The sequence below is a fragment of the Amborella trichopoda genome, chromosome 13 (assembly GCF_054954075.1).
Source record: "Amborella trichopoda isolate Santa Cruz 75 chromosome 13, AtrichopodaSantaCruz75HAP2 v2.0, whole genome shotgun sequence".
Taxonomy (NCBI): domain Eukaryota; kingdom Viridiplantae; phylum Streptophyta; class Magnoliopsida; order Amborellales; family Amborellaceae; genus Amborella; species Amborella trichopoda.
In genome coordinates this window covers 45,285,495-45,307,908 of record NC_142348.1, presented here as the reverse complement: position 1 = coordinate 45,307,908, position 22,414 = coordinate 45,285,495, and the positions used below count along the sequence as shown (strand labels likewise).

At 36.9% G+C, this 22,414-nt stretch overlaps 2 protein-coding genes across 17 annotated transcripts; one reads left to right on the top strand and one right to left on the bottom strand.

The window, feature by feature from the left end:
• The first annotated feature begins 489 nt into the window (after positions 1 to 489).
• LOC18442619 (KH domain-containing protein HEN4) lies at positions 490 to 15,542 on the top strand. Of its 16 annotated transcripts, none has more exons than XR_016047574.1 (7): positions 490 to 1,433; positions 3,532 to 3,993; positions 4,505 to 4,771; positions 5,319 to 5,632; positions 8,486 to 8,565; positions 9,812 to 9,923; positions 15,081 to 15,542. XR_016047574.1 is itself a non-coding variant. In XM_006852834.4 (7 exons), exons 1-7 carry the CDS (start codon positions 882 to 884, stop codon positions 15,222 to 15,224), a joined length of 1,917 nt encoding a protein of 638 aa, XP_006852896.2. In that variant the 5' UTR covers positions 490 to 881; the 3' UTR covers positions 15,225 to 15,542. The 16 variants fall into 16 exon arrangements, 8 of the variants coding, with proteins under 8 accessions (XP_006852896.2, XP_088711987.1, XP_020528046.2 ...); XR_016047580.1 differs by having other exon boundaries at positions 4,480 to 4,771; positions 5,333 to 5,632; XR_016047581.1 differs by having other exon boundaries at positions 4,480 to 4,771.
• A 157-nt stretch (positions 15,543 to 15,699) lies between these two features.
• On the bottom strand, positions 15,700 to 19,710 carry LOC18442618 (costars family protein). Its single transcript, XM_006852833.4, has 2 exons — positions 19,610 to 19,710; positions 15,700 to 16,065 (listed from the first exon to the last, which is right to left on the bottom strand). The coding sequence occupies exons 1-2, from the start codon at positions 19,694 to 19,696 to the stop codon at positions 15,865 to 15,867; spliced, it is 288 nt and encodes a 95-aa protein (XP_006852895.2). The 5' UTR covers positions 19,697 to 19,710; the 3' UTR covers positions 15,700 to 15,864.
• Positions 19,711 to 22,414: the final 2,704 nt, after the last annotated feature.

Sequence of the window (22,414 nt, the reverse complement as noted above, 5' to 3'; positions counted from 1 at the left end):
TATATTTGTTCGATCTATATTATTTTGAAGCTTTAAATTTTATAACTTAAGTTAAAAATTATATTTGAAAAATTATCAAAAATATATTTTAATTTTTATTTAATTGAAAAAAAAACCCATCAACTTTCATAAACCCCATCCGCACTATTTTTTTTTTCTCAATTGGATATCTTATAACCAAAATAACCTTATTTTTTTTCTCAATTTTGATATTTTTATAACCGAAATAACCTTTACAATAAATATATTAATATAATGACTACCGCATTTAAAAATTTATAAAAGATCATTCTATGTAATACGAGTAAGGTTATTTGATTGAAAACAATGTCAAAATAAAAAACTAGTTGAAGGTGTGCTTTCCTTCGATTGTTTAGAGCCTCGGCTCTATACAAACCGCAGCCAATTTTATTTGACAGTGGTCCATTTCCGAACAATGGGAAAAAGCAGACCCAGGCACCTTTTAAGGTTCACGAGCGAAGCAAGCCAGAGTTTTCTCCTGATTTTAGAGAGAGAGAGAGGGTTTCTATGGAGGAAGGCAAGAGAGAGAGTTAGGGTTTCCTTTGGAGAAGCAGGAGAAGAAGAAAGCATTTCCCACCGATTAAGAGTGAAACAGCAGCATCAGTAAGGTTTTCGTTTCTGTTCAGATGAAAAAAGAAGGAAGCTAGGGTTTTCTGCAAGTCTTCTGTGAGAGAGAGAACCAAATGGCAAAGAAAAAACCAGAAGAGCTTTTATGGGAGAGTAAGAGAGAGAGGTCAAGAGATACAAAAGTAAACGAGATGTAATGGTTTCTCCGGATAACAATCGAGGAGAAGTAAACAAGGTAGATGGGTTTTCATTGAGAGAGAGAGGGATGGAATTTATCTAGAGAGAGAGGGAGAATGGAAGGTCCCGTTGTTGCAACACCAGAGAAGCGCGTATTCCACCATTTATCTACTGAAACAAATGGAACAATCCCCCCAAATGTCAGAGCTTCTCCTCCTCCTGTGGCCACCCCACCTGGCTCTACATGCTTTCGGATTCTATGCCCTGTAACTAAAACAGGCGCCGTTATAGGGAAATCGGGCTCAATAGTCCGACAATTGCAAAAGCAAAGTGGGGCGAAGATTCAAATCCTAGAGCCCATTCATGGATGCCAAGAAAGAGTGGTTCGCATTCTGGCCTCTGATAGGAGGGATCATAGTGGTCCTTCTTCTGCTCAAGAAGCCCTGACCCTAGTTTTTGAGAGAATTGTTACCGCTGAGAATGAAGGGGGCCAAGGTGGTGGTCCTGTAATTTGCAGGCTTTTGGTCCCTCAGGTCCATGTGGGAAGTGTTATGGGGAAGGGTGGACGAGTTGTTAAGGGAATTCGAAAGGAGAGTGGAGCGAAAATTAGGGTTTTGACTCATGACCAGGCCCCACCTTGTGTGTCTGCTTCAGATGAGCTGATACAGGTAACTCCCCGAGTTTTCTATGAATCGTGCTATGGATCAATCAAAGAATTTGTTTTTGTTCTGTTGCCTGCCTTTTGTTGAAGTTGAGAGTGAAACTGTGCTTTCGTTTTTCCAAACTATTTGAAACCAAATTTTCCTTTTTGTGAAGCTGAGACGAGGGTTCCTTCTCTTTTGTTTTGTTTCTTTTATTCCATATTTTGATTTATTTATTTGAAAATTCCATATGGGATCATTCATTTTTTGTTTTTCCATTCATTTGTTTCATTTCCGTGTTTTCTTTTGGGTTTGTGAATGGTCTTCTTTCTATTTGATAGTCTTGAGTTTTAATTATTGTTCTTGTGCCATTGAATGCCCGGACTAGTTTTTCCTCATGTTTATTTACATAAGATTGTTCTTATATGTAAATTGGAGATATAAACTTATTCTTCATGTTCTTATTAAGAATACCATTTTTCTACTGTTATGTTATTGTCTGTTTGTCCTAATGCGCATCATTTCTTCTGTAATTCTCTCATTAACAAAGTGTGGTGTTGGGTTTGTTGTAATTTTCTTTTTGATATAAGGAGTTGGGTGGCAGAGCCACAACATGAGATCAAGGGTTCCATTCATGACTGGCAAACCGAACCAATTATTCAGCAACTGAACTATGATATGTTGTCACAAACTGTATAAATGTGGGTAATATTTTACTGTTGAGTGGTCATATTTTCAGGTGATCCCATGCGAACTTCTGTTAACTGTAGGGACAGAGTTATAATGGATTACTGTCCTATCGACCGGAATATTGAAGGACATCTTGGATTAATTTGCCCCAGTATGGTTAATGTTGTGTTTTGTATCTTTTTGGTTATAAGAATTTTAGGAACCAGAGAGGAAAGCATTAACAACCTTCCAAAAAAAACAAAAAAAAGAGGTCAGAGGAATCTTGGTGAATGATTTCATGTGTCTTCTAATGGAGGCATATTGGTCAAATCATCTAGATGACATGGAAAAGTTATTGGTGTTGATGGTTGATGAGAGCTTTCATTGAGTTGGTCGAGGGGTCTGTAGTCCCCAAAATTTCATTGGCCTGGGCTTGGTTTGTAAGGGGTTCCCTTCCTGATGCATGATTCGTATAATTGAACAATAAAAAATCTCCAATTATGAAAGAATTAATCAATTTCAATAAGAATGGGTGGAGAAGTACCCTGAGCCAAACTTTACCCAAGACTGAAAGACTGCCTGGATTTGGTTTATGGGGTTGACGAACTCAGCTTTTTCAGTTAAAATTTATTTGGTTGTTTTTCCTGTTTAGTGAATTTGTGCGGATTGGTGTTCATCCTCTCTTCTGATGGCAAAGGAAGCTATAGATTTTATAAGAAAATCGAGCTTTCTAAAGAATCATTAAAGATAGAAATCATAGGATGAAAATGTATTTACATACACACGTGTGTTTGTCTGTGTCTGATTATGTGCCTGTGTATTTGTGCTTCCTTCTGTGTTTATGTGAAGTCTTCCATAGCATGTTAAATTTTGATACCTCATACACTTGTACACCTGTAATGTGCTTAGGCAACATAGTCATCGACGAAGTCAATGCTCTGTGAGCAAGCTAGAAACTGGTGTCACAACCGTGCTTTGCTGTCCGAAGAACACATCGAATTATACATTGACACAGATCCTATAGAATATGAAGTTCACATGTCCTTCCAAAATGTGGTGTTCGTGAAACTTTGAGGCATGAATTTTATTTTTTTTAATAACTTACTGAACCACTATTGCAAGAATTTTCTGGCGGCTGTGCATGTGATATAGGTTGCAATTGTATGGCTACGAATGTGCTTCATATCATGTTTTAATTGTATTTATAGATAATGCAATTGTCTTATTGCTTAGTTTATCATTAAGTCATTGAGTTCTCTGCTATTCTTTATTTAAAAAAATGTCATGTTAAAGTTTTCTTTTTTTAATTTTCTTCCTTTTGCAATTTTTCCAAAGTCTTCTTAGGGGAAACCAAAATTTGAAAATTCTATCAAGCAATTATTTCACTGCAAAATTCTCCAAAGTGCAAATTGGTAATTATGCATTCATTCAACAAATATCATCAACTTGGCGACAGATTATGGGAGACCTATCAGCTGTGAAGAAAGCCCTTCTCTCTGTTTCCACCTGCCTCCAAGAAAGTGCACAATCAGACAAAGCACGGTTTGAAGCAAGTGGGTCTGTCGGGTCAACCTTTCGTCCGTCATTTTCTAATGGGCATGGAGAGTCATTTTCTCAGTGGGGCCCACCACATGCAAAGGGATCACCTTCTTCAGGTTCGTCCACTGAGGGGCCTGCTGATTATTTTGTGGGAGGACTTCTTTCATCAGTGAAGGATGGTGTTGCCTCCATGGGTCAAAGGAAGCCAGAACAGGAGCTTGTGTTTAGGTTGTTATGTTCGAATGATCGACGAGGAGGAGTAATAGGGAGAGGAGGGACCATTGTTAAAGCAATGCAGAATGAGACTGGTGCAGCGATAAATTTTGCTCAGCATATGCCAGAATCAGACGAGTGTGTAGTTACCATATCCGCAATGGAGGTTTGTGAGGCAAAATGTAATCCTTAACTTTTGTGTTTTATTTTTTTACTTGACTCTGTATTGTTTTCCTTGTGAGTTTCCTCTTGTCCTATCATCCTATTTCTATTATTCTCTTTTTTTTTTTTGATGAAGAATTTATGGGGTAAGTGTACTGAATTCAATGGACAGTGTTACACTCATTATATACTGAGCTCATCACCACCTGATAAATTGATGGATAGTAAATGGGGAGAAAGTGGGACCCACGATCAGGATTATGTCCTGTTAGCGTGAGTTCCTTACTCTATCCATCGCTATCCATCAATTCATTAGATGGTGATAAATCTAGTGGATTACATTTTTATGGTTTATTAGGTTATGCTATACTTAACTTTTATTTTTAATGGCCGTCGAGCATTGCTTCCATTTGTTTTATGATGTGTAAATTAGCATTTCTCTTTTTCTTTTCTGATGAGTAATTTCTCTCCTTTTTTCTTTCTCATCCAGTGAATTCTTCTGCTTTTATCTGCAGAACCCAGAGTCACGAATCTCTCCAGCACAAAATGCTGTGATTCGTGTTCATTCTAGGGTAGTAGAGGTAGGTATGGGTAAAGGTGCCAATGCACGGGATGCATGCATGCCAGCCCGGCTTCTGGTACCAGCAACTCAAATAGGTTGCTTGCTGGGTAAGGGAGGCACACTAATTGCAGACATGAGGAGGGCAACTGGTGCAACTATTATGATTTTCTCGAAGGATCAGGTGCCAAAATGCGCTTCAGAGGATGATGAAGTTGTTCAGGTGCATTTGCATCTATGTCCTTTGTCAGTAATGCATACATGCTCATAGATCTGTCATGTTTGTAAACATGCGCATTTACCTTTTAGAGAAATTCTATTGGCCTAAAGTGAATCTGAATGTTAGGATTCCTTTGTTTTGTGTTACTGGACAGTTGTGGCCCTAATTCTTTGTCAACAATCCAAATTATCCTATAAGTTGCAGAAAATAGCACTAATTTTTTCTAATTTTCTAAATTAATGTTCATTCAAAGATGCTCAAAGTTATCATTTTCTTTGATCTTTGATGGTCAAAGGTGTTACCGTCCCTTCACACAATACAACTAAAAATCAAAATAGAGGGGTTTTTCCCTTTATAGTTGGTTTTTCTATCATATTTGAAAACTTCCATTTTCTCTAATGGAGAAGCGTAGGTATATTTGTATCTCTTGTTTCTTAGAGGCCCAAATATTATAGAAAACTCTTTATGGGAATAACCCAACACTAGGATTTCAAGTCTCCAATCAGCATAATTGTGCTGGCTGCTAGACTCTGATAATGATGAGGAACAGTGGGGGCTGTGCAGATTTCTGGCGAAGAATTCCAGATTCGTATTGGTTTGTTTCATGTGACGACAAGGCTACGAGACTATATTTTTGGAGCTGGAACTCCCTCATCAATGGCTGCTCCAGAGATTTCTTCATATGACAAAAATCGTGACCCTGACTCTTCTTCAATGTACCCTCCAATTGGCTTCTCCCATGATCTAGATCATTCTTCTTCGCTGTCTCACAGTATTGACCGGTTGTATCTTCAGACTAGTGATCGTCTTGGATTGTCCCATGGCTGTGATCGCCATGCTTCACTGACGTTATGGCCATCCCTGGTAATGTTTTTGTTTTTTTATTTTTTAAATCAAAATGGATTGGTTTGAATCAACTCAAGAAACTGGTTTATGAATGGTGATTGCTATTCTTTCATGTATCCTTATTGTTATCCACTTTTAAGGCAGTTTGGCTCTGGCTTTCTGGTTAGGTTCTGATTCCATCTTTGAGGCATGGAGAGTGACCTTTATGCTCCCAAGACTACTGATGTTTAGCGTTAGGGTGCTCTATGCCATTTCCTTATTAAGAGATAATGTAGATAGCAGTGATTCAAAAAGCGGACCACTCAGCGCCTAGGCTGTCTGAATGGCCTGGGAGCATCGCCCAGCACCTAGGCGATCCGGAAGGCCTGGGCGCATCGCCTAGGTGGTACGGAACCCGCCTAGGCGGGCGCCCAACGTTTGTGCCCCGCCCGCGCAGGGGCGGAAATTTTTATTTATTTTTAAGTTGTATTGATTTTTTTTGAAATATAACGGGTTTAAAGGATGGGTTTTAAGTTCATTTCAAACCTAAACCCACAAGAACCCATTTTAGAGAGAAAGAAACCTCAGTTTGTGACTTTTATTGGATCGAAGTACTTCTCAAAGTTACAGAAAATGGATCCAAACATCACCAAGGTAGATTTGATTTAGTTTTGGAGATTTATAATCCTATTGAAGGTTGTTTTTTATTATTTTAGCACCAAAAAACATCTTAGAGGTGTGCAAAAATTTATTTTTTAGATTGTTTGTTTTATTTTGAGATGTCTTTTTCAGGATCTAGTCAAATTGGAGATTCGAGTTGGAAATATGGATATAACTCGAATCCAAATGACAAGAAATGTATTAGATACAATTTTTGTAAAAAAGATATGAAAGGGAGAATAAACCGGTTTAAGAAGCATATTGTTGGTATTAAGGGGGATGTTGCCCTTTGTAAAAATATTTCTGAAGCTATCAAAGATGAGATTAAGCAATATATGAGTTTTGTAAAACAAAAACAGGAATAAAATCCTTGTCATTTGAATAGATATATTTCTGCTACTTCTAGAAGAAGTGATTCGGGTTGGAAGTATGGTTATAACCCAAAACCAAACGATAAAAATTATATAAGGTGTAATTCTTATGAAAAAGATACCAATGAGGGTATTAACCGATTCAAGAAACACCTTCCTGGTATTAAAGGGAATGTTGCTTCTTGTAAAAAGGTTTCTAAAGCTATTCGGGATGAGATTAGACAACTTCTGAATTTAAAACAACCAGAAAATGATAAGAATGAGTCTTGTTCTACATGAATATCTTCTCTAGGTTCTTCTAGAAGTGGTGATCCGGTTTGGAAGTATGGTTATAACCCTAATCCGAATGACAAAAATCCTATTAAATGTAATTATTGTGGAAATAATATTAATTGGGGCATTTATCGGTTTAAAAAACACCTTGCCGGTCTTGAGGGGGATGTTGCCCCATGTAAAAATGTTCCTGAAGCTACTAGGGAGGAAATTATATAATATTTGAGTTCAGGAAAGCACAAAAAGATAGAAAATGGTAGAGCAGCCAAGACTTCTAGGGCCTCATCTGCACATACTAGTAAGAGGGAGGTAGAAGATGAGGAGGAAGAGGCAGATTCAGAAGAAACAAAGGAAGACCAGTGTTATATTGAAGAGGGAGATGACTCTGATGATGATGGTCTCGATTCTGATGCATATGATGAAGTTGACCCTATTCTTTCTTTATTTCTGATGATGATGATGGCTGAAGACTCTTAGTGTTGAGTGTTGAGTGTTGACTATTGTGTCTGTATATTTTTTGAATTTTTGTATTTTTTGTATTTTTTTTCTGATTTTTAGTTTCTAGTTCTACTATTTAACTTTTGTGAGTAGAGTCTACAATGTATCTGACTATCAATGTGTGCTTGTATGGTTTTACTGTTTTAGCATTGTATGAAAAATATGGATTATGGATTATCAAAATACTGGGATTATGGTCTTAGGTTTTGTTTTTTTTTATTTTTTTTATTTTTTTATTTTATTTTATTTCAACTGAGCCACCCAGGTTCTGGGCGCGCCCGCCTAGGCGCTGGACGGCCTGGACCTCCATGGCCGCCTGGGGGCTGCCTAGCGCTTTTTGAAACACTGGTAGATAGTCCAATGGACACAATGAAATCATAATCCATTGGAATTATTGCCATCCAATGTGAAACAATGATGGTCATTGCGAAATATTTTGAAAGTAATCAATGCAAGCAACTGGTTTGTTGGTGGGTGGTTGTTGTTTCACTCGTGTATCCTTCTTGATATCCACTTACTTGGCTTTCTGCTTACCTGCGGATTCTATCTTTCGGAGCATCTAATGGCCGTTCTTATTCCAAGACTAATGATTTCTAAGGTGTTCTATACTTTCTCTTAGTTGAGAAAAACTATGTAGTGTCCAGTCGACTAGGGAAATCCATAATCCAATGGGTTCATCAGCATCCAATGAAGCAATGGATTGTGATGGAGAGAGCATGGGATCTATCAGAACAGGACATGACCACAATCATGGGTCCCACCTCTATCACCATCATTTGTTTCATAGGATTGGATGATCCCCAGTGAATGGTTGCTTTCTATATTCAATTGTTTTGTACTTCACTTTGTTCAGTGGCCAATATGCTATTAACTTGTTTTCATATGGATGTAATTTGATTTTGAAAATGTCTTGCTCCTATCAATAGAGCGTCCCAAGACCTCTCTCTTCCTTCTGGGATTATTTGCTTTTTGCTTCTATCTATTGATTTCTTTGCTAAATTGAATAATCGTGACGTTGCCTTGCATATGTATCTCTGGACAGTGAACATCAGGTTCTATGATTCTGTTTTAATTCCAAGTGTGCTTACAGGCTGTGGAGGGGGATGGAAACCCAAAAGCCATTCCAGATGTTGGGAATGGCTTGACAACCCTCAAAGGTGGCTTAGGAAGGTAACCAACCATCTTTGCTCTATGTTTATTACAGAGATTTGTCGGTGAAATAATGATAGTCATGCAGTTTGCTGATGTCATTCATGCCCTGAAATTTGTTGTCAATCGAAAAAAAGCCTTGATAACTGTCTCCACCATGCATCCTTTGTATTTATCTAAAGAAAATGTATACTTCCTCTTTTACGTTTTCCCTTATCCTCTTTCTCTAAATGGGTCAATAAGAAGGATGACTCCACTATTTTGCAGTTCCGAATAGGGTTATGATTTATCAAAACCTAGTGTATGTTAATTTAAGTTTTTGGACTAGCATGTCTTGTGAAGCCCATTGCTTCTGTCTCCTACTACAGTTTGGATCCAATCGGCAGATAAGTTTCCATTAGAAAATGAATTTAGCATTTCTAGATTACGGTTTGTTTTGTTAGAAATTTAAGGCTGGTGTTTTGCTTATATTTGGAGCAAATATAACCGCTGATTATGTTTTCTGTTATACACAGTTTCAATTGTGGCTGTTGGCTTTGGCAGTTGGCTTAACAAATTCCATCCATCATGCAATTTATTGAGTAATTACATCAGAGTTAGGGGGTCAGGTCTTGTTTTTATGAGATATCCTGCAAGCAATTTTACCGTGATGGAATGGAGTATGGCATACAGTACTCCAAGGGAAAATTCCCCATTTATTCCTGATTGATTGTGAAAATCAATCATAATTGGCCACAGCTATGATTGATTTATCCCCACTCTGGCATTATTGGGAATGGATGCATGAGTTTGGATTACTGGATACCTTACTGACATTTTTCATTGGATTATGGTATACTATTCCCTAATCTTGAGTTAGCTGAGAGGACTGATTTGTTGGATTTGGACGCGTTATAGTTGTATAATATTGTTTGTTGTATAATCTTGTAGAGAGATTGAGAGGTAACTTGCAAAGATAACCAAGAGAGATAGATATAGAGGTCATTTGCAATTGTTTTCTTATAGAACCCATCACTTAACATACTTTATTATTTGGCAAGCCATTGTAATTATTCTATCGAGAAGTATTTCATTGAAGATATGTAATGGTACTTTGTGCAGCGTAACCAAGTCGGCAATAGTGACAAATACAACAATAGAACCCATGACTTAGCATACTTTGTTATTTGGCAAGCCGTTGTAATTATTCTATAGAGAAGTATTTCATTGATACTTTGTTACTTGGCAAGCCGTTGTATGTAATGGTACTTTGTGCTACCTTGTGCAGCGGAACCAAGTCGGCAATAGTGACAAATACAACGATCGAGATTGCAGTTCCAGAACATTTACTTGGTTCTGTTTATGGAGAGAACAGGACCAATCTTAACCGAATCAAACAGGTAATTTATTTTCTGTTATGTAGATATGTTTGCCATAGGGTCAAAATAGTCCGCAATGTTTTTTTTATTTTTCTACTGAGTATTAGTTCATAGCTTGCTTTTTTGTGTGTTTGGTAGTAATTTGCTCTGGTGTTTTCATTTGCTGAGTAGCAATTTGCAATTAAGACAATAACAAACCCTAGTTTGTTTACTGACAATGATGGAACTGGAAGAAGGAACACCCTCTACATTTGTATATAACCTTTTTTTTTTTTGGGTAATTCAATGGGGATGACGAGCCCCTACCCGTTTTTTCAAATCGTTAGTGGTTTTTTAATGTGTTAGGTGAGAATGGAAGCCTAGACTTTAGCTGGGGCACATGTGGTATTACCATCACGACCTCAACCCCGTTCTCATATATAACCTATTCCTGAGGTAAAAATCCCAAACATTGATATGTGAGCAAAGTAGTTTGATTCAAAATGGATTAACTGATCCGGATCAGGAATTGCTAATTTGAATTGGGATTTGTTGGACATTGTGCGAACCTTGTCGGAATTGGTGGTTCTTAAAAATGTAAAACACTATGTCTCTCAATGCCAACTAAGCTGGAACAGCTTATTTGGCCAGTGCAAGCGCTTCGTTTGCATTATGTTGGGGGGTTCGAATCCCACTCCCAAGAGCTTTTGCTCTTTACCTTTTCTTTTACAATCATCGATCTGGATCATTAATTGTTGATCAAGATCGAGATTTGTTAGGAATAGGTGGTAAAATATTATGTTTCTTTCCATGCTTAGTTGGCTAGCATGAGGACACCATAGTTGGGGTTTCGAACCCTCTCACAAGCACTTTGACCCTTGACCTCTTTTTTTTTTAAACTTATATAAACAGAAAAAGAAGCGGGAGGTTTGACATGAACCATCATCAGCCACAGTACTAGGCAAACATCTGCCGCAATACTAGGCTACCTAAAATAATTGTTATCAATCTCTACATTATTTATGGTATCCTTTTATCCTTTTTCTAGTTGTTATCAATCTCTACATTATTTATGGTATCCTTTTATACTTTTTCTGGTTTGCACTGCCTCAAATCAGTGTTAGCAATCCACCCCACCAATCCATCTTTTAGAAAGCTGCCTCAGAACAAGGCCTTGGTTGGGCTTGGTTGATCATGATGTAGATTTATTATTATTATTATTATTATTGTTATTATTATTATTATTATTGTAATTGGATTTTTCCCATTTTCATTATGTAATTCGCTACCAAAATAAAAAAGAACAACTTGACCTTGTATTGGATTGAATTAGGCCTCCCTAGATTCCAAAAGTATACTTTTGACTCATCGAAAACCTATGTTATAGAGGAGTCAAAGGTAGCACCGGCAATGTGATCTAACTACCACGTCAACACATGTAAAGTTTTTTAGAAATTTTTATAAAGCTTCCAAAATGTTATGTAAGGAGACCTATGCAAATTCACTATATATATATATATATATATATATATATATATATATATATATTTCATTCAAGGAAGTTTGAAAATATTTTGTACTTATATATCATTTTTACCAAATTTCAAAACATTCGTGTTTTATGGCACTATTATGCAGTGGACTTGCTAAAAGGTGGGCTTGATTGGTAAAGTTTTTGGTATGACAATACTTATGGCGCGTTTCGATTTTGGAAGACGTGGTTTTGGCAATGTGAAGTGCTATGTAAAAAGTGGATATTGTGAAAAGTGGATATTGTAGTATCCACTTATATTATTTTTAATGTTGAAGATGTATGTTGTAGGTTCCATGGTTACAAGTGTTTCAAAAAGCGTTAGGTAGGTCCTAGGCGGATTGGGGGATCCATGCCACCTAGTGCCTAGGCGGTGCCTAGAACCTGGGCGGCCCAGGATTATGCAATTATTTGAGTATCAGATTATCAATTATATTCAAATTATACTATAACATTTAGCACACATTCCATAAGTATAAGCATAATCCATAAGTCGGTTCATACTCCATAATCCATATCCAATTAAAACTTAAAATATTCCAACCAACCAAATTATAAAACTATGAAAGTAATACTTGAAAACTCAAAAAAATCTTTAATAGTTCAAATGTTCAATACACAATACTTCAATCAAAGTTCAAACTTCAAAGTAACAAAGTTTAATAATTATTCAACAATCAACATTCATTCATCATCAGAAAATCTTGGGTCAGCTGCATTGGCATCATATTCATTGGAGTCGACGGAGTCATCACCCTTCTCGACATATTGCGACTCTTCTTCCTCCGTCTCTTGTGAACATGCCTCTTCTTCCTCTACCTTTGTTCTTTGTGTAGAAGCTCTAGTGGCCTTAGGAGGGTCAACTAATGTCCCTGAAACATCCATGACCATGTCCCATGTCAATCGTTCATGTCCCTCGACCTCATCATCATCAACTAACCACTCCATAGCATTGTCTATATTTTTTGATCTGATGGGGTCTCTATTATCTCTCTTAGCAAATTTGTCCTTTAAGAATCGATTGTATTTGACATAGGCAAGGCCATTGAGCTTTTTTGATTCAAGCATGTTTCTTTTCTTTGTATGAACCTAACAAAATAAAATGAAAGTGAACTAATTAAAGTTGGTCCAATGGCGATGAGGCAAAGGACCAAAATTAAACCTCAGCTGATGTCCCTGAAGTATCATTGAAAATTTGGGCTCTCGCTTTTGCATTTCTCCATAGCATCATATATGTAGCCCATAGAAGGATTGTCACTATCAATCATGCGAAAGACTTTGATAATAGGAAAAAGTACCTTAAGAGCACTCTTCAACCCTCACCATAAAGCCTTAGAAAGTATAATATCTGTCACCTTCTTCCCAACCTGAGCTTTAGACCACTTGCATGCTCTCCACTCATCTGAGGTAAACATCTGTCTCAACTACATTATCCTCGAATGTATGCTATTTAGGCATAAATACTGGGTTGCAAGTCTCGTGACCCAAGGCCTCACAATCTCTTTCTTCTTTTTAAAGGTACGCATCATGTTGAGGGTGATATGGTGGCTATAAATGAAATTCGTAACATATTTGGCCTTCTTCACTGCACGTGATATCTCAGTTAAAGCGCCAAGAGCCTCAAGCATGAGGTCTATACAATGTGCTGTACATGGTGTCCAAAAGATTCGAAGATAAGCTATGCGCAACAAATTAGATGCAGCATTATCTGTGACAACCTGTACAACAAGATGCTCTCCAACCTCCTTAATTTTCTTCTCTATTACTTGAAATATATAATAGGCATCATGAATATGATCAGAGGCATCAATAGACGTCAAAAAAAAGAGTCCCTACTGGACAATTCACAAGCAAATTCATTTGACTTCTTCTCTTCATATCACTCCAAGCATCAGTCATAACTCATAAGAGAAACCCCATACTGAGCCCATGCATCTTTCTTAAGTTCTACAACTTACTTTGTGGCACTCATTGCCTTTTTTAAATAAGGCTCTGAAAGCTCATATGGGGTGGAGGGTTTCATCCCAGGGCCAAATTGGCCAATTGCCTCTACTGTAACATAAAAGTTGCTCAAATGAGCAGTATTAAATGGAATGGCCACCTCATAAAACCATATAGCCAATCTATCTCTCTCTTCCTTTTTGATTCTATTTTCTATAGTGGTTTACTTTTTTGTTTTCTCTCCTACAATCTCAGGGTCAGATCAAGGTAAGAAATTATCCATAGGGCCTCTAACCTGAGGCTTCTTACTCTTAGAACTAGAACCAGAAGCAATTACAACTCCCTTCCCCTCTCCTTTAATAATGGATTGCTCAACCTCTTGACATCCCTCCCCAATCCTTTCCTCATCACTATCATCATCATCAAAATTGACTCGAGCCCCAGATCTAATCTCTGCTATAGAGGCAAAACTCTCATCTTTTTTCATTTTCACCAAGTTCATAAAATTCTTTATTTCCTCTTGAACAACATCAGGAGTTTTTTTACATGGGGCAACATCCCCCCCTGATACCGGCGAGATGTTTCTTGAACTGATTTATGCTCCTTTTTGTATCCTTTTCACAAAAATTGCATGCAATTTTTATTATTAGGATTTAGGTTATAGCCATATTTCCAATCGGGATCACCATTCCTATAAGATCCGAAGAAGACATCTTAAAAATAATGCAAATTATTAAAGCAATAAAAAAAATCATCTACTTTGAGTTTGATTGCTCAATCTTCAAACTTCCACTTCAAAGATGTTTCTAAATACTCAAAATCTTCTAAAACACCTCCTAATAACTTTGCAAAACTTTTAAAAGTAAATAGATGATGTTTTGATCAATTTTGGTTAACTTTGAGTAACCCTTCGATCTAAAAAAAATCATTGCAATCTAGTTTTTTTTGGTGGTTTTATCTCTTTAAATTTGGCTCAAACATGGTTTAGGTTTCAAATAAACCTAAAACCCTAATTTTTTGGTTTAAAAAAAAAAAAAATGACGTAAAATGCCTTCACGAATTTTTTTTCCGCCTCTGGGTTGGGCGTTAGGCGGCCGCCCAGGGATTGATCATACAAATTGGCCGCTTAAGCCTAGGCTTTTCGGATTGCCTCGGACTGCCTCAGCAGCGTTGGGCGGTCCGCTTTTTGAATCAATGAAATTTGCCCTATTAATTCCTTAGAAGATGCAGTTTTGAATCCGTGTCTTCCAAAAATTTTACATGATTTATAAACCATAGTGTGTATTGGAAGACGTGATTTTAGAGGCCGCATCTTTCAAGAAAATGGATATCGTGGGTTCTATGATCTCCTATAGAACCTGTACTATCCACTTTTTGACGTTAAAAATAACTTTAAGTAGATACTTTGATATCTATTTTTCACAAAGCACTTCCTATTACCAAACAGGGAAGTGCTAGTGTCCGGAAGATGTGGTTTCCAAAACCATGTTAGGCCATACACGCCTTATGTTTCAATCCTCCTATTGTATACCCTCCCAAAGGGTAAAAAACCACAAGAGAAATCGCAAGGAACACTTTTGCCGTAGGGTTAGAGCCTTTATCCTTACTATTCCAATGTCAAAACTGTTGATACGTGATCGCGAGGATCCCCACTGTGACTCTGGAGATCGATTTCTTGTATTGTGCACATTCTCATCTCTCTCTCATATTGTGGTATGTATTATCAGATCTCGGGGGCCAAGGTAACAGTGTATGATCCACGGCCAGGAACAACTCAGGGGACGGTGATCATATCAGGGACCCCAGATCAGACCCAGGCAGCCCAGAGCCTTCTTCAGGCCTACATTCTAAGCGGACCCGCCTCACCATAATATCAATGCTTGTCCGATATTATGCTGCTCTATTCAAACGGCCTCAGAGCACTTGGAGTCCTTGTGCAGATTATCTTACGGTTGTGATTTGCGAAATGCGTTTTTAATTTTTATTTTTTTCCTTTTCTTTTGGAGCAGGGGTCAGCAGTCGACAATATCTGTGTTCGATGGAAATTATAAAATTATAACATGACGTGTGGTAGCAATTTTCACAAGTTTATGTTAAACGAATACTTAGTTTGAAGGCAGCTCAGAGTTCTTGGAGTTATGGAGAATGAATCAAATAGAATAAGAAGAATGAAACAAAATTTTCAGTTCTACTTTTTCTCTGTTGCATGACCATCTGGTGTTGATACATGAGAAAGATGTTCATGAATATTATTTTCTTTTCTTAAATGTACATGAAGAGAGTGCAAGCGTGTGTGTGAGAGAGTGAAAGGAAGATTTGAGAGAATCAGACATGCCCATGAGCTTGTGTAGGCAAACCATTTGAGTATCAATTGAAGAAGTCATGAAAAAGTATTTTCATCAAACATCAGATGATTCCCTACATGCTGCCATAAATAGAGGGAATCGCAGCAAGCCACACAGATAACTCACACGATAGATAAGAGGCAGAGAGAGGGGCAAGCGAGCCATTCTATGCAGTCGTAGCAACTTGCGGCGGTGGCGGGTTTGGGGCTTTGTAAAGCAGTATTTCAACATTGTCATGCACACCTTGCAGTAGTAGTTCGCCTTCGTATGTTAGTATCTTCCTCCTCTTGGCTGCTCTGAGTGTACCAACAAGGGCCTCAAAGATATTTGCACACCTATCATCGTTGAAGAGGACGCCAAATTTCACCTTTGAAACATGAAAATCGAATAAAATTAGCTACCACGAAGAATGAGCAAAAACTTTCGGTTTTGATATGTGCATGACATATACACATGCTTCACATGTGCACATTCGAGCGCCGCTGCTAATCCGTTATGTGACTCAACCAATACAAATCCTAACTGAAGCTTCAAATACGTTTCAGTGTCAAAGTTTGCATGAATACACATACACCGCTAATCAATTGAGAAGCAAGTACGGGCAATTTAGACAGGAACTACAGTGTCCCATAGCCTCCGAGTAAACAATAAGTAAGGAAGTCTGGTGAAATCAAAGAATCATGAAGAACTACTTTAGTTTCCAATACCTATTTGAGATTGATGGTCAAGAACTTGGTGCCATTTCTTATTAGCAGCCCCCTCCAGCTGATCTGATCCATAGGAAATGAAATGAAGCCAGACTAATAATGAAATTCCTTGACCCAAGTAAGAGAAGTCAAATACTAAGACCCAATGGTGAGCAAGTCAATGAAGCTTGTTTAAAGATGTCATATAGGTCCCTGTAAATATTTTATATAAGAGACATCGAGCCTTGTGGAAATCGAGTTTTTAATACTGAGACTGATAAACTGGTGATGAAAATTGATACCATACTATGTATTGCATATGTGATATAGCTAGCCCATGTCCATTAGTTGGGAAAAGGCTTTGACGATGATGATGATATGTAATATGGCTATGCCTTATGGGGTTTTGCATTGCTAGGGCAATAAAAGCCTAAAGAGGTAAAGCATAGGAGGTTTTTTTAAAAATAAGTCTGCAAAAAGTGGTAGGAGACTTTAATTCTTCCAAACAATAGACTAGGTTTTCTAGTAGACACTACAGAGAAAGATGAACCAGCAGAATCACAACTCACAATTAAAGGCATTAACTGAATAATTAAAAGGTTAAGCATAAGTTAGCAAGAATGCTTTGTAGTGTTACAACACAAAAGTTGCATGATTCCATTTTATTTTAAGACAGGGTTTCCTTATCAAATTCAAATAAAAGCCTCAATGCCTATCCTTTCTAGGGAGGAAGTTTCTGACAATAAAACACACGGCTCTTCCTAGTTGCATGATGGCTTAAATAATTTCAAAGAACCTTAACCTCATGTCATCAAGGATCTAAAATGGATAAACCATAAATAACTTTTATGAGTCAATGAAAATAACCAAGTGAAATCTTCCTCATTACAAATGGGAGAGCGATGTCAACAAACAATGATCTCAGTGTTATCGAGGAGTGGGAATGGATAAAATCTGATGAATGTATGGGAATCAAGGAAAGAGTCACATGAAACCCTATAAAAGGCTCACAACAAGTTGGGATGGAAACCAGTGTATCTCATTCAGTTCCACATTTCATCAATTGATTCCAAACCTAAGGCATACAAATCTGACTTTGATGACCTTTCTTTCGAATAAAGCAGATGGGTATATTTGCTTCATTTCATTTTGGATGAGCACGTGTGTGATCATTAAACTCTGGAGCGCCTAGACCTAAGGGCGTTCAGAACCTGCATGCAGGATAAATCATTTGGACAGAAAAGCATTTAACCACAACTAAGTCATGCAGTCAATATGTTTCTGCATATGATAAGGATAGATAATGCTTATGTAAAAAGGAATTTTGGGGAAGCTTCCTCAAAGTTCCTTTTTTCAATCAAAACCAGGAACTCAGGGCAAGCAATGAAGGAGATCAGTTGGAAGATCCCTAAAAGTTTGAAACACCTGAGTGAACATCAAAGTTGTGGAAAGTAAATTGAAATGGGTATCTATTTGGGGAGGACTTCGGGCGTCTCACCTGCACACTTATGGAGCAAGGAATCAAACCAAAATGGTTGCGGTTAGATAAGAGTACTGTGGATCCATTGGACTTGTGCATATACTATAAAATAGGTGGCCTGCATAGAAGCTCATGCAAGACTTATCGAAGTACAAAAAACAGGAAGAGAGAAAAAGAATCAAGCCAAATTGAATGATAGTTGATTGAGTAAAGGGGTGAGTGAACAAGACATTTAAGAGTGGTACTTTGACAGAGATCAGAAGTGCTGATTGTAGAATTCCCTCTCTTTCCATGTCTAACAATGAAAGTTATGCTCGTCATATTTTCAGATCTCCATCCTTTCACTTCACATCTTTACTGTAATTTATGTCATATTGAGAGCCATTGGAACTTTGAGAAGATGGCATGGATATCTTATATCATGCACTGTGTTATTGAGCCTTGGGGAAGAAGGAATTCAAGACATCTCCAACCATTGAAAATATATTCTAGGAGCTTTTGACAAAGTTATTTGATTGGAAAAAATTCTTGGTGAATTACAAGCAAATAAAGATAACTATTCTTAGCACGGACAATCTCCATCTGAAATTATCATTTATTTCATCTTGGACTCAATTGACAATTGCGAGATGCCAGCATTGACTGCAACAAACATGAAGCTATAAATGACTCATAAACAGGGTAATAATGTGTCCAGTGAGGCACACTGAACAGAGGCATAGCCATGTAAATATTAATCAGCAATTTTTGTTTAAAAAGGAATATATATATATATATATATATATATATATAGGAAAAGTATATAAGGAGACCATTTACTTTTAGTACAAGGATGTCACAATCAAATCTTGTCTGTCAAATTTTAAATTGGATGGTTGTAAGTATGTTATCAACTACCCCGTTATTCAGTAACTTGGGTAATTAAGGAGCAAGGGGGAAACTTAGCATATATTATAATGGCTCACTCCAAGCTTTGGTTGGATAATGAGGTAGTTGAAATTTACCTAGAAATCAAAATTAAAATTTCGAGGCCCCCATGAATTAATGGCATTTTAATTTGAATGATTGCTGAAATGTTTTCTTGCATATATAGAGAAGCTTGATAGTACATATCCAATCACGATCATTTTCAATTCTTTAATTTGAATAAAAAGTAGTGTTTTCTAAGTATCCAGCCATTATAATTGCAATCGATCCAAATTACTTGAGAGTGGAAAGCGTCACAACCCTTGGATCACTCAAATCTGAAATTGAGAAATGGATCTTCCTTTTTTGTATAGTGGGAAAAGAATTAGATAAATTCGTTTTTGATAAATGAAATTCCTTTTACTGCAAAAGAAAAAACAACCAGCAAAAATGGTTTTATCAATAAAATAAAATGCAAACATGTACAGAACTTCAATGGACGTTCTTGCACCAGTGAATACAATCAACAGAAGCATCATGAGAAATCACACGTAACCCACATTATGAATCATATAAAATAAATGATAAAATGCAGATATAATAGTAAAAAATATTACGACAGTAATTTTACTCAAACAAGAGAGAGAAATTTACTTTTGAGCCAATTCGTAACAATGGTTGCAGCGATCAGATGAGAGCAAACAGACAAAGATTGATATCAAGAACCTTTAAATCCCCTTTAACACTGCATTTTGTTCTTGGAAAAAAAGGAAAGAAAAAGGAAAACTTTCCCATTAAAAGAAAGAGCAGAGAGAAGAAAAGAGAAATGGGGTTGATACCTTGTAAGAGCCATCGTTTTGGGGTTGACCCAATCGCTTGATCTCTTCTTTGAGCCTCTCCACTTCTTCATCAACATTCAAAGCCATCTCTCTCTGTGTTTATTTTTTAAGATAAAAGAAAACGGTGGAGAAATATAGATTTCGCCCTCCTTTCAAGATTAGATATAAGTTTTTCGCCTTTTCAACGGGTCCTTAATCATTTCCCCTTTCCATAAAGGGTGAGGTTTGTACAAGTTGACAACCTTATACTATTCAAGTAAGGTGCACCTCAAGACCATGCCGAAAATGCAGTTTTTGTGCCGCAATGCTTTGTGATGATATGAAAATATATTGTTGCCCCTAATTATGAAATTTAAAGTATCATTAATTATGTTGATCAAGCAGATCCATAAAATACTTAAAAATCTTGAAAATGGACAGTCCAGATAATATGTTAAAAGATTAACTATTTTTAAAACTAGAAATCCATTTGTTTCCATGTCTATGAATCTTGAAGTCAAGATGATCCGTATGAGGGTTTTTAAACGTAGAAACAACCTTTTCTAGAGGGTTTTTTAGGTGCACCGTATTCGTATAGTACAAGGTTGACATCTAATGTAAACTTTTTCTTTTTCTAAAATGAAAAATGAAGCCTAGAGATCTCTCCCTCCCTCCTTTGGGGATTAGATAATGACTGAAGTTTATATAAGGCTTAGGTTTTATGAAAATAAAATAAAATCTCACTTTAAATTCTCATTTGAAAAATACTTTCAGTAGTCGAAATCTCCATCATAACACTAAAATCAATTTCCAACACCAATAATAAAATTTGAAACTAAAAAAATACAAATCTTACGGATATATGAACACTTATTTTTAGGGCGAGATGGATGGTCTAGATAATTTGTTGTAATATACAATACTTTTAGATATTGAAATTGTATTGTTTTTTTCACAATCATAACTTTAGGCTGAGATGATCATGTAAATGTTTTCCAACACTTGAATTGCAAATTTCAATGAGTTATGAGGTGATGCTTTACTTATTTTGATAGTGTTGTAACCCTATCAAACCATTTTCCTTAAAACATTTCATTTTAAAATTTATTTTGGATTATTTTTTTTATAGAAATTCAAAGCTTTATTAATCTAGAACTAAAATAAATTATAGAGTTTGAGACGATAGTCTAAATTAAAAAGTACCTCCTTTGGCACGGAAGTCTGTTAAACCATCGGCCTCACGGAAGACATGCACGAAGGAGAAAAAGAAAGGTCTAGATATATCCCAAATTTGGAGCAACATGGACCGAAGTTCCCAATGTGGTTTTGACTTCACTCAATGACAGTAAGAGAATCACTTTCCACCACACCAAAGGATCCTAAATTCCTTGCCACAAAAAGTTTTAATCCACTGAAGAGAGCCATTAATTCCGCACTAGTTCTGTCTCCCAGTGGGAATGCATTGGAAAAGATAACAGCTCCATTCCAATCCCTCACCACTCCTCCAAAGCCAGTAGGACACGGATTAGCTATAAAGCTCCCATCAAAATTAAGTTTAGAAACCCCAACCGAAGGGGGTATCCATCTCCCCTGAGGCCTGCATTTAAAATGCCTCAAATGGAAAAGATTTGTTAAATTTCTCCTAACATCCACTTCAAGAATGTCTTTTCCCGCTTTTGTGATAGAACATGAAAGAAATGGAATATAAAATTTTCTCTAGAATGATTTCCACAGGCAAATAAATCCCATCAAACACTCTTCTATTTTTTCTCCTTCTAGACGTCCCAAAGAATCAACCCTCTCGCTATTTGCCAAATAACCACACCAGTTTGTGGAAGTCAAGAAACTGCGAAATTCGAAATAATCCCTTTAACTGTTGTAGGCATAACCATGACACTCCCAAGCTGGTCAAAGAACCGGTGCCAAATATTAAGCGTAAAAAAGCAATGCAAGAAAAGATGGGCTCCTGTTTCAGCATCATTTTTACATAATAAGCAAATATTTGGCAAGATATTTCCTCTTTTGATGAGGTTATCAACAGTGAGAACCTTATCTTACACTGCTAGCCACAAGAAGCCTTGAATCTTAAGCGGTACGGGCCATTTCCAAACAACAGTAATTTCCGACATAGACCTCCAACGATCATGGAAAAGTAAATTATACATAGACTTCATTGAAAATAGTCCATTTGAAGCAAGCTCCCAGACAACCTCATAAGCTTCGTTCTGCAGAATATACACCTATTGCAGAAGAGCTAACAAACGAACAAATTCCTGGTCCGAAATTCTATTATAGGGGAGGACAATATTCCAGAAAACCTGGTTACCTCTGATTTCAAAAATATCAAAAATAACGGCATCGGGATTATCCATAAGCTGAAAAACCAAAGGGAAAACATGTTTTAGAAGGGAATCACCTAGCCATTTATGATAACAAAAAAAAATATTACAACCATCCCCAAGATTCCACCTAATATCCCTATGGATCAAAGGTTTACATGACTTAATAGATCTGCAGCAATAAGACATCCTCCTTGTACCATTTTTTAATCCAGCCCACATATGAAATCTATCTTCTCCATATTTAACAAAAATAACTTGATACCATAGCCGGTCTTTGAAATTTAAGCTTCTCCACCACCATTTACACGGCAAAGCCTGATTAACTAATCTAATTTTCCTTATACCTAAACCACTTTCCTTTCTAGAAGTACACACCCTATCCCAATGGAGGTGGTATTTTTGAAATTATCAAAAGAACCCCAAAGGAAGTTTCGCATCAACACTTCAATTTTCTTGGCAACCCGAGGAAGAATCTATAGTAAAG

What these genes read in the sequence shown, in the direction of transcription:
- LOC18442619 (XM_006852834.4), top strand. Translation starts at nt 882, where the DNA reads ATGGAAGGTCCCGTTGTTGCAACACCAGAGAAGCGCGTATTCCACCAT. An exon ending in CTTCAGATGAGCTGATACAG is followed by an intron (nt 1,434 to 3,531) that starts GTAACTCCCCGA and finishes ACTTGGCGACAG; the next exon opens with ATTATGGGAGACCTATCAGC. An exon ending in CTCAAAGGTGGCTTAGGAAG is followed by an intron (nt 8,566 to 9,811) that starts GTAACCAACCAT and finishes TACCTTGTGCAG; the next exon opens with CGGAACCAAGTCGGCAATAG.
- LOC18442618 (XM_006852833.4), bottom strand. Translation starts at nt 19,696, where the DNA reads ATGGCTTTGAATGTTGATGAAGAAGTGGAGAGGCTCAAAGAAGAGATC. An exon ending in AAAACGATGGCTCTTACAAG is followed by an intron (nt 16,066 to 19,609) that starts GTATCAACCCCA and finishes CATGTTTCAAAG; the next exon opens with GTGAAATTTGGCGTCCTCTT.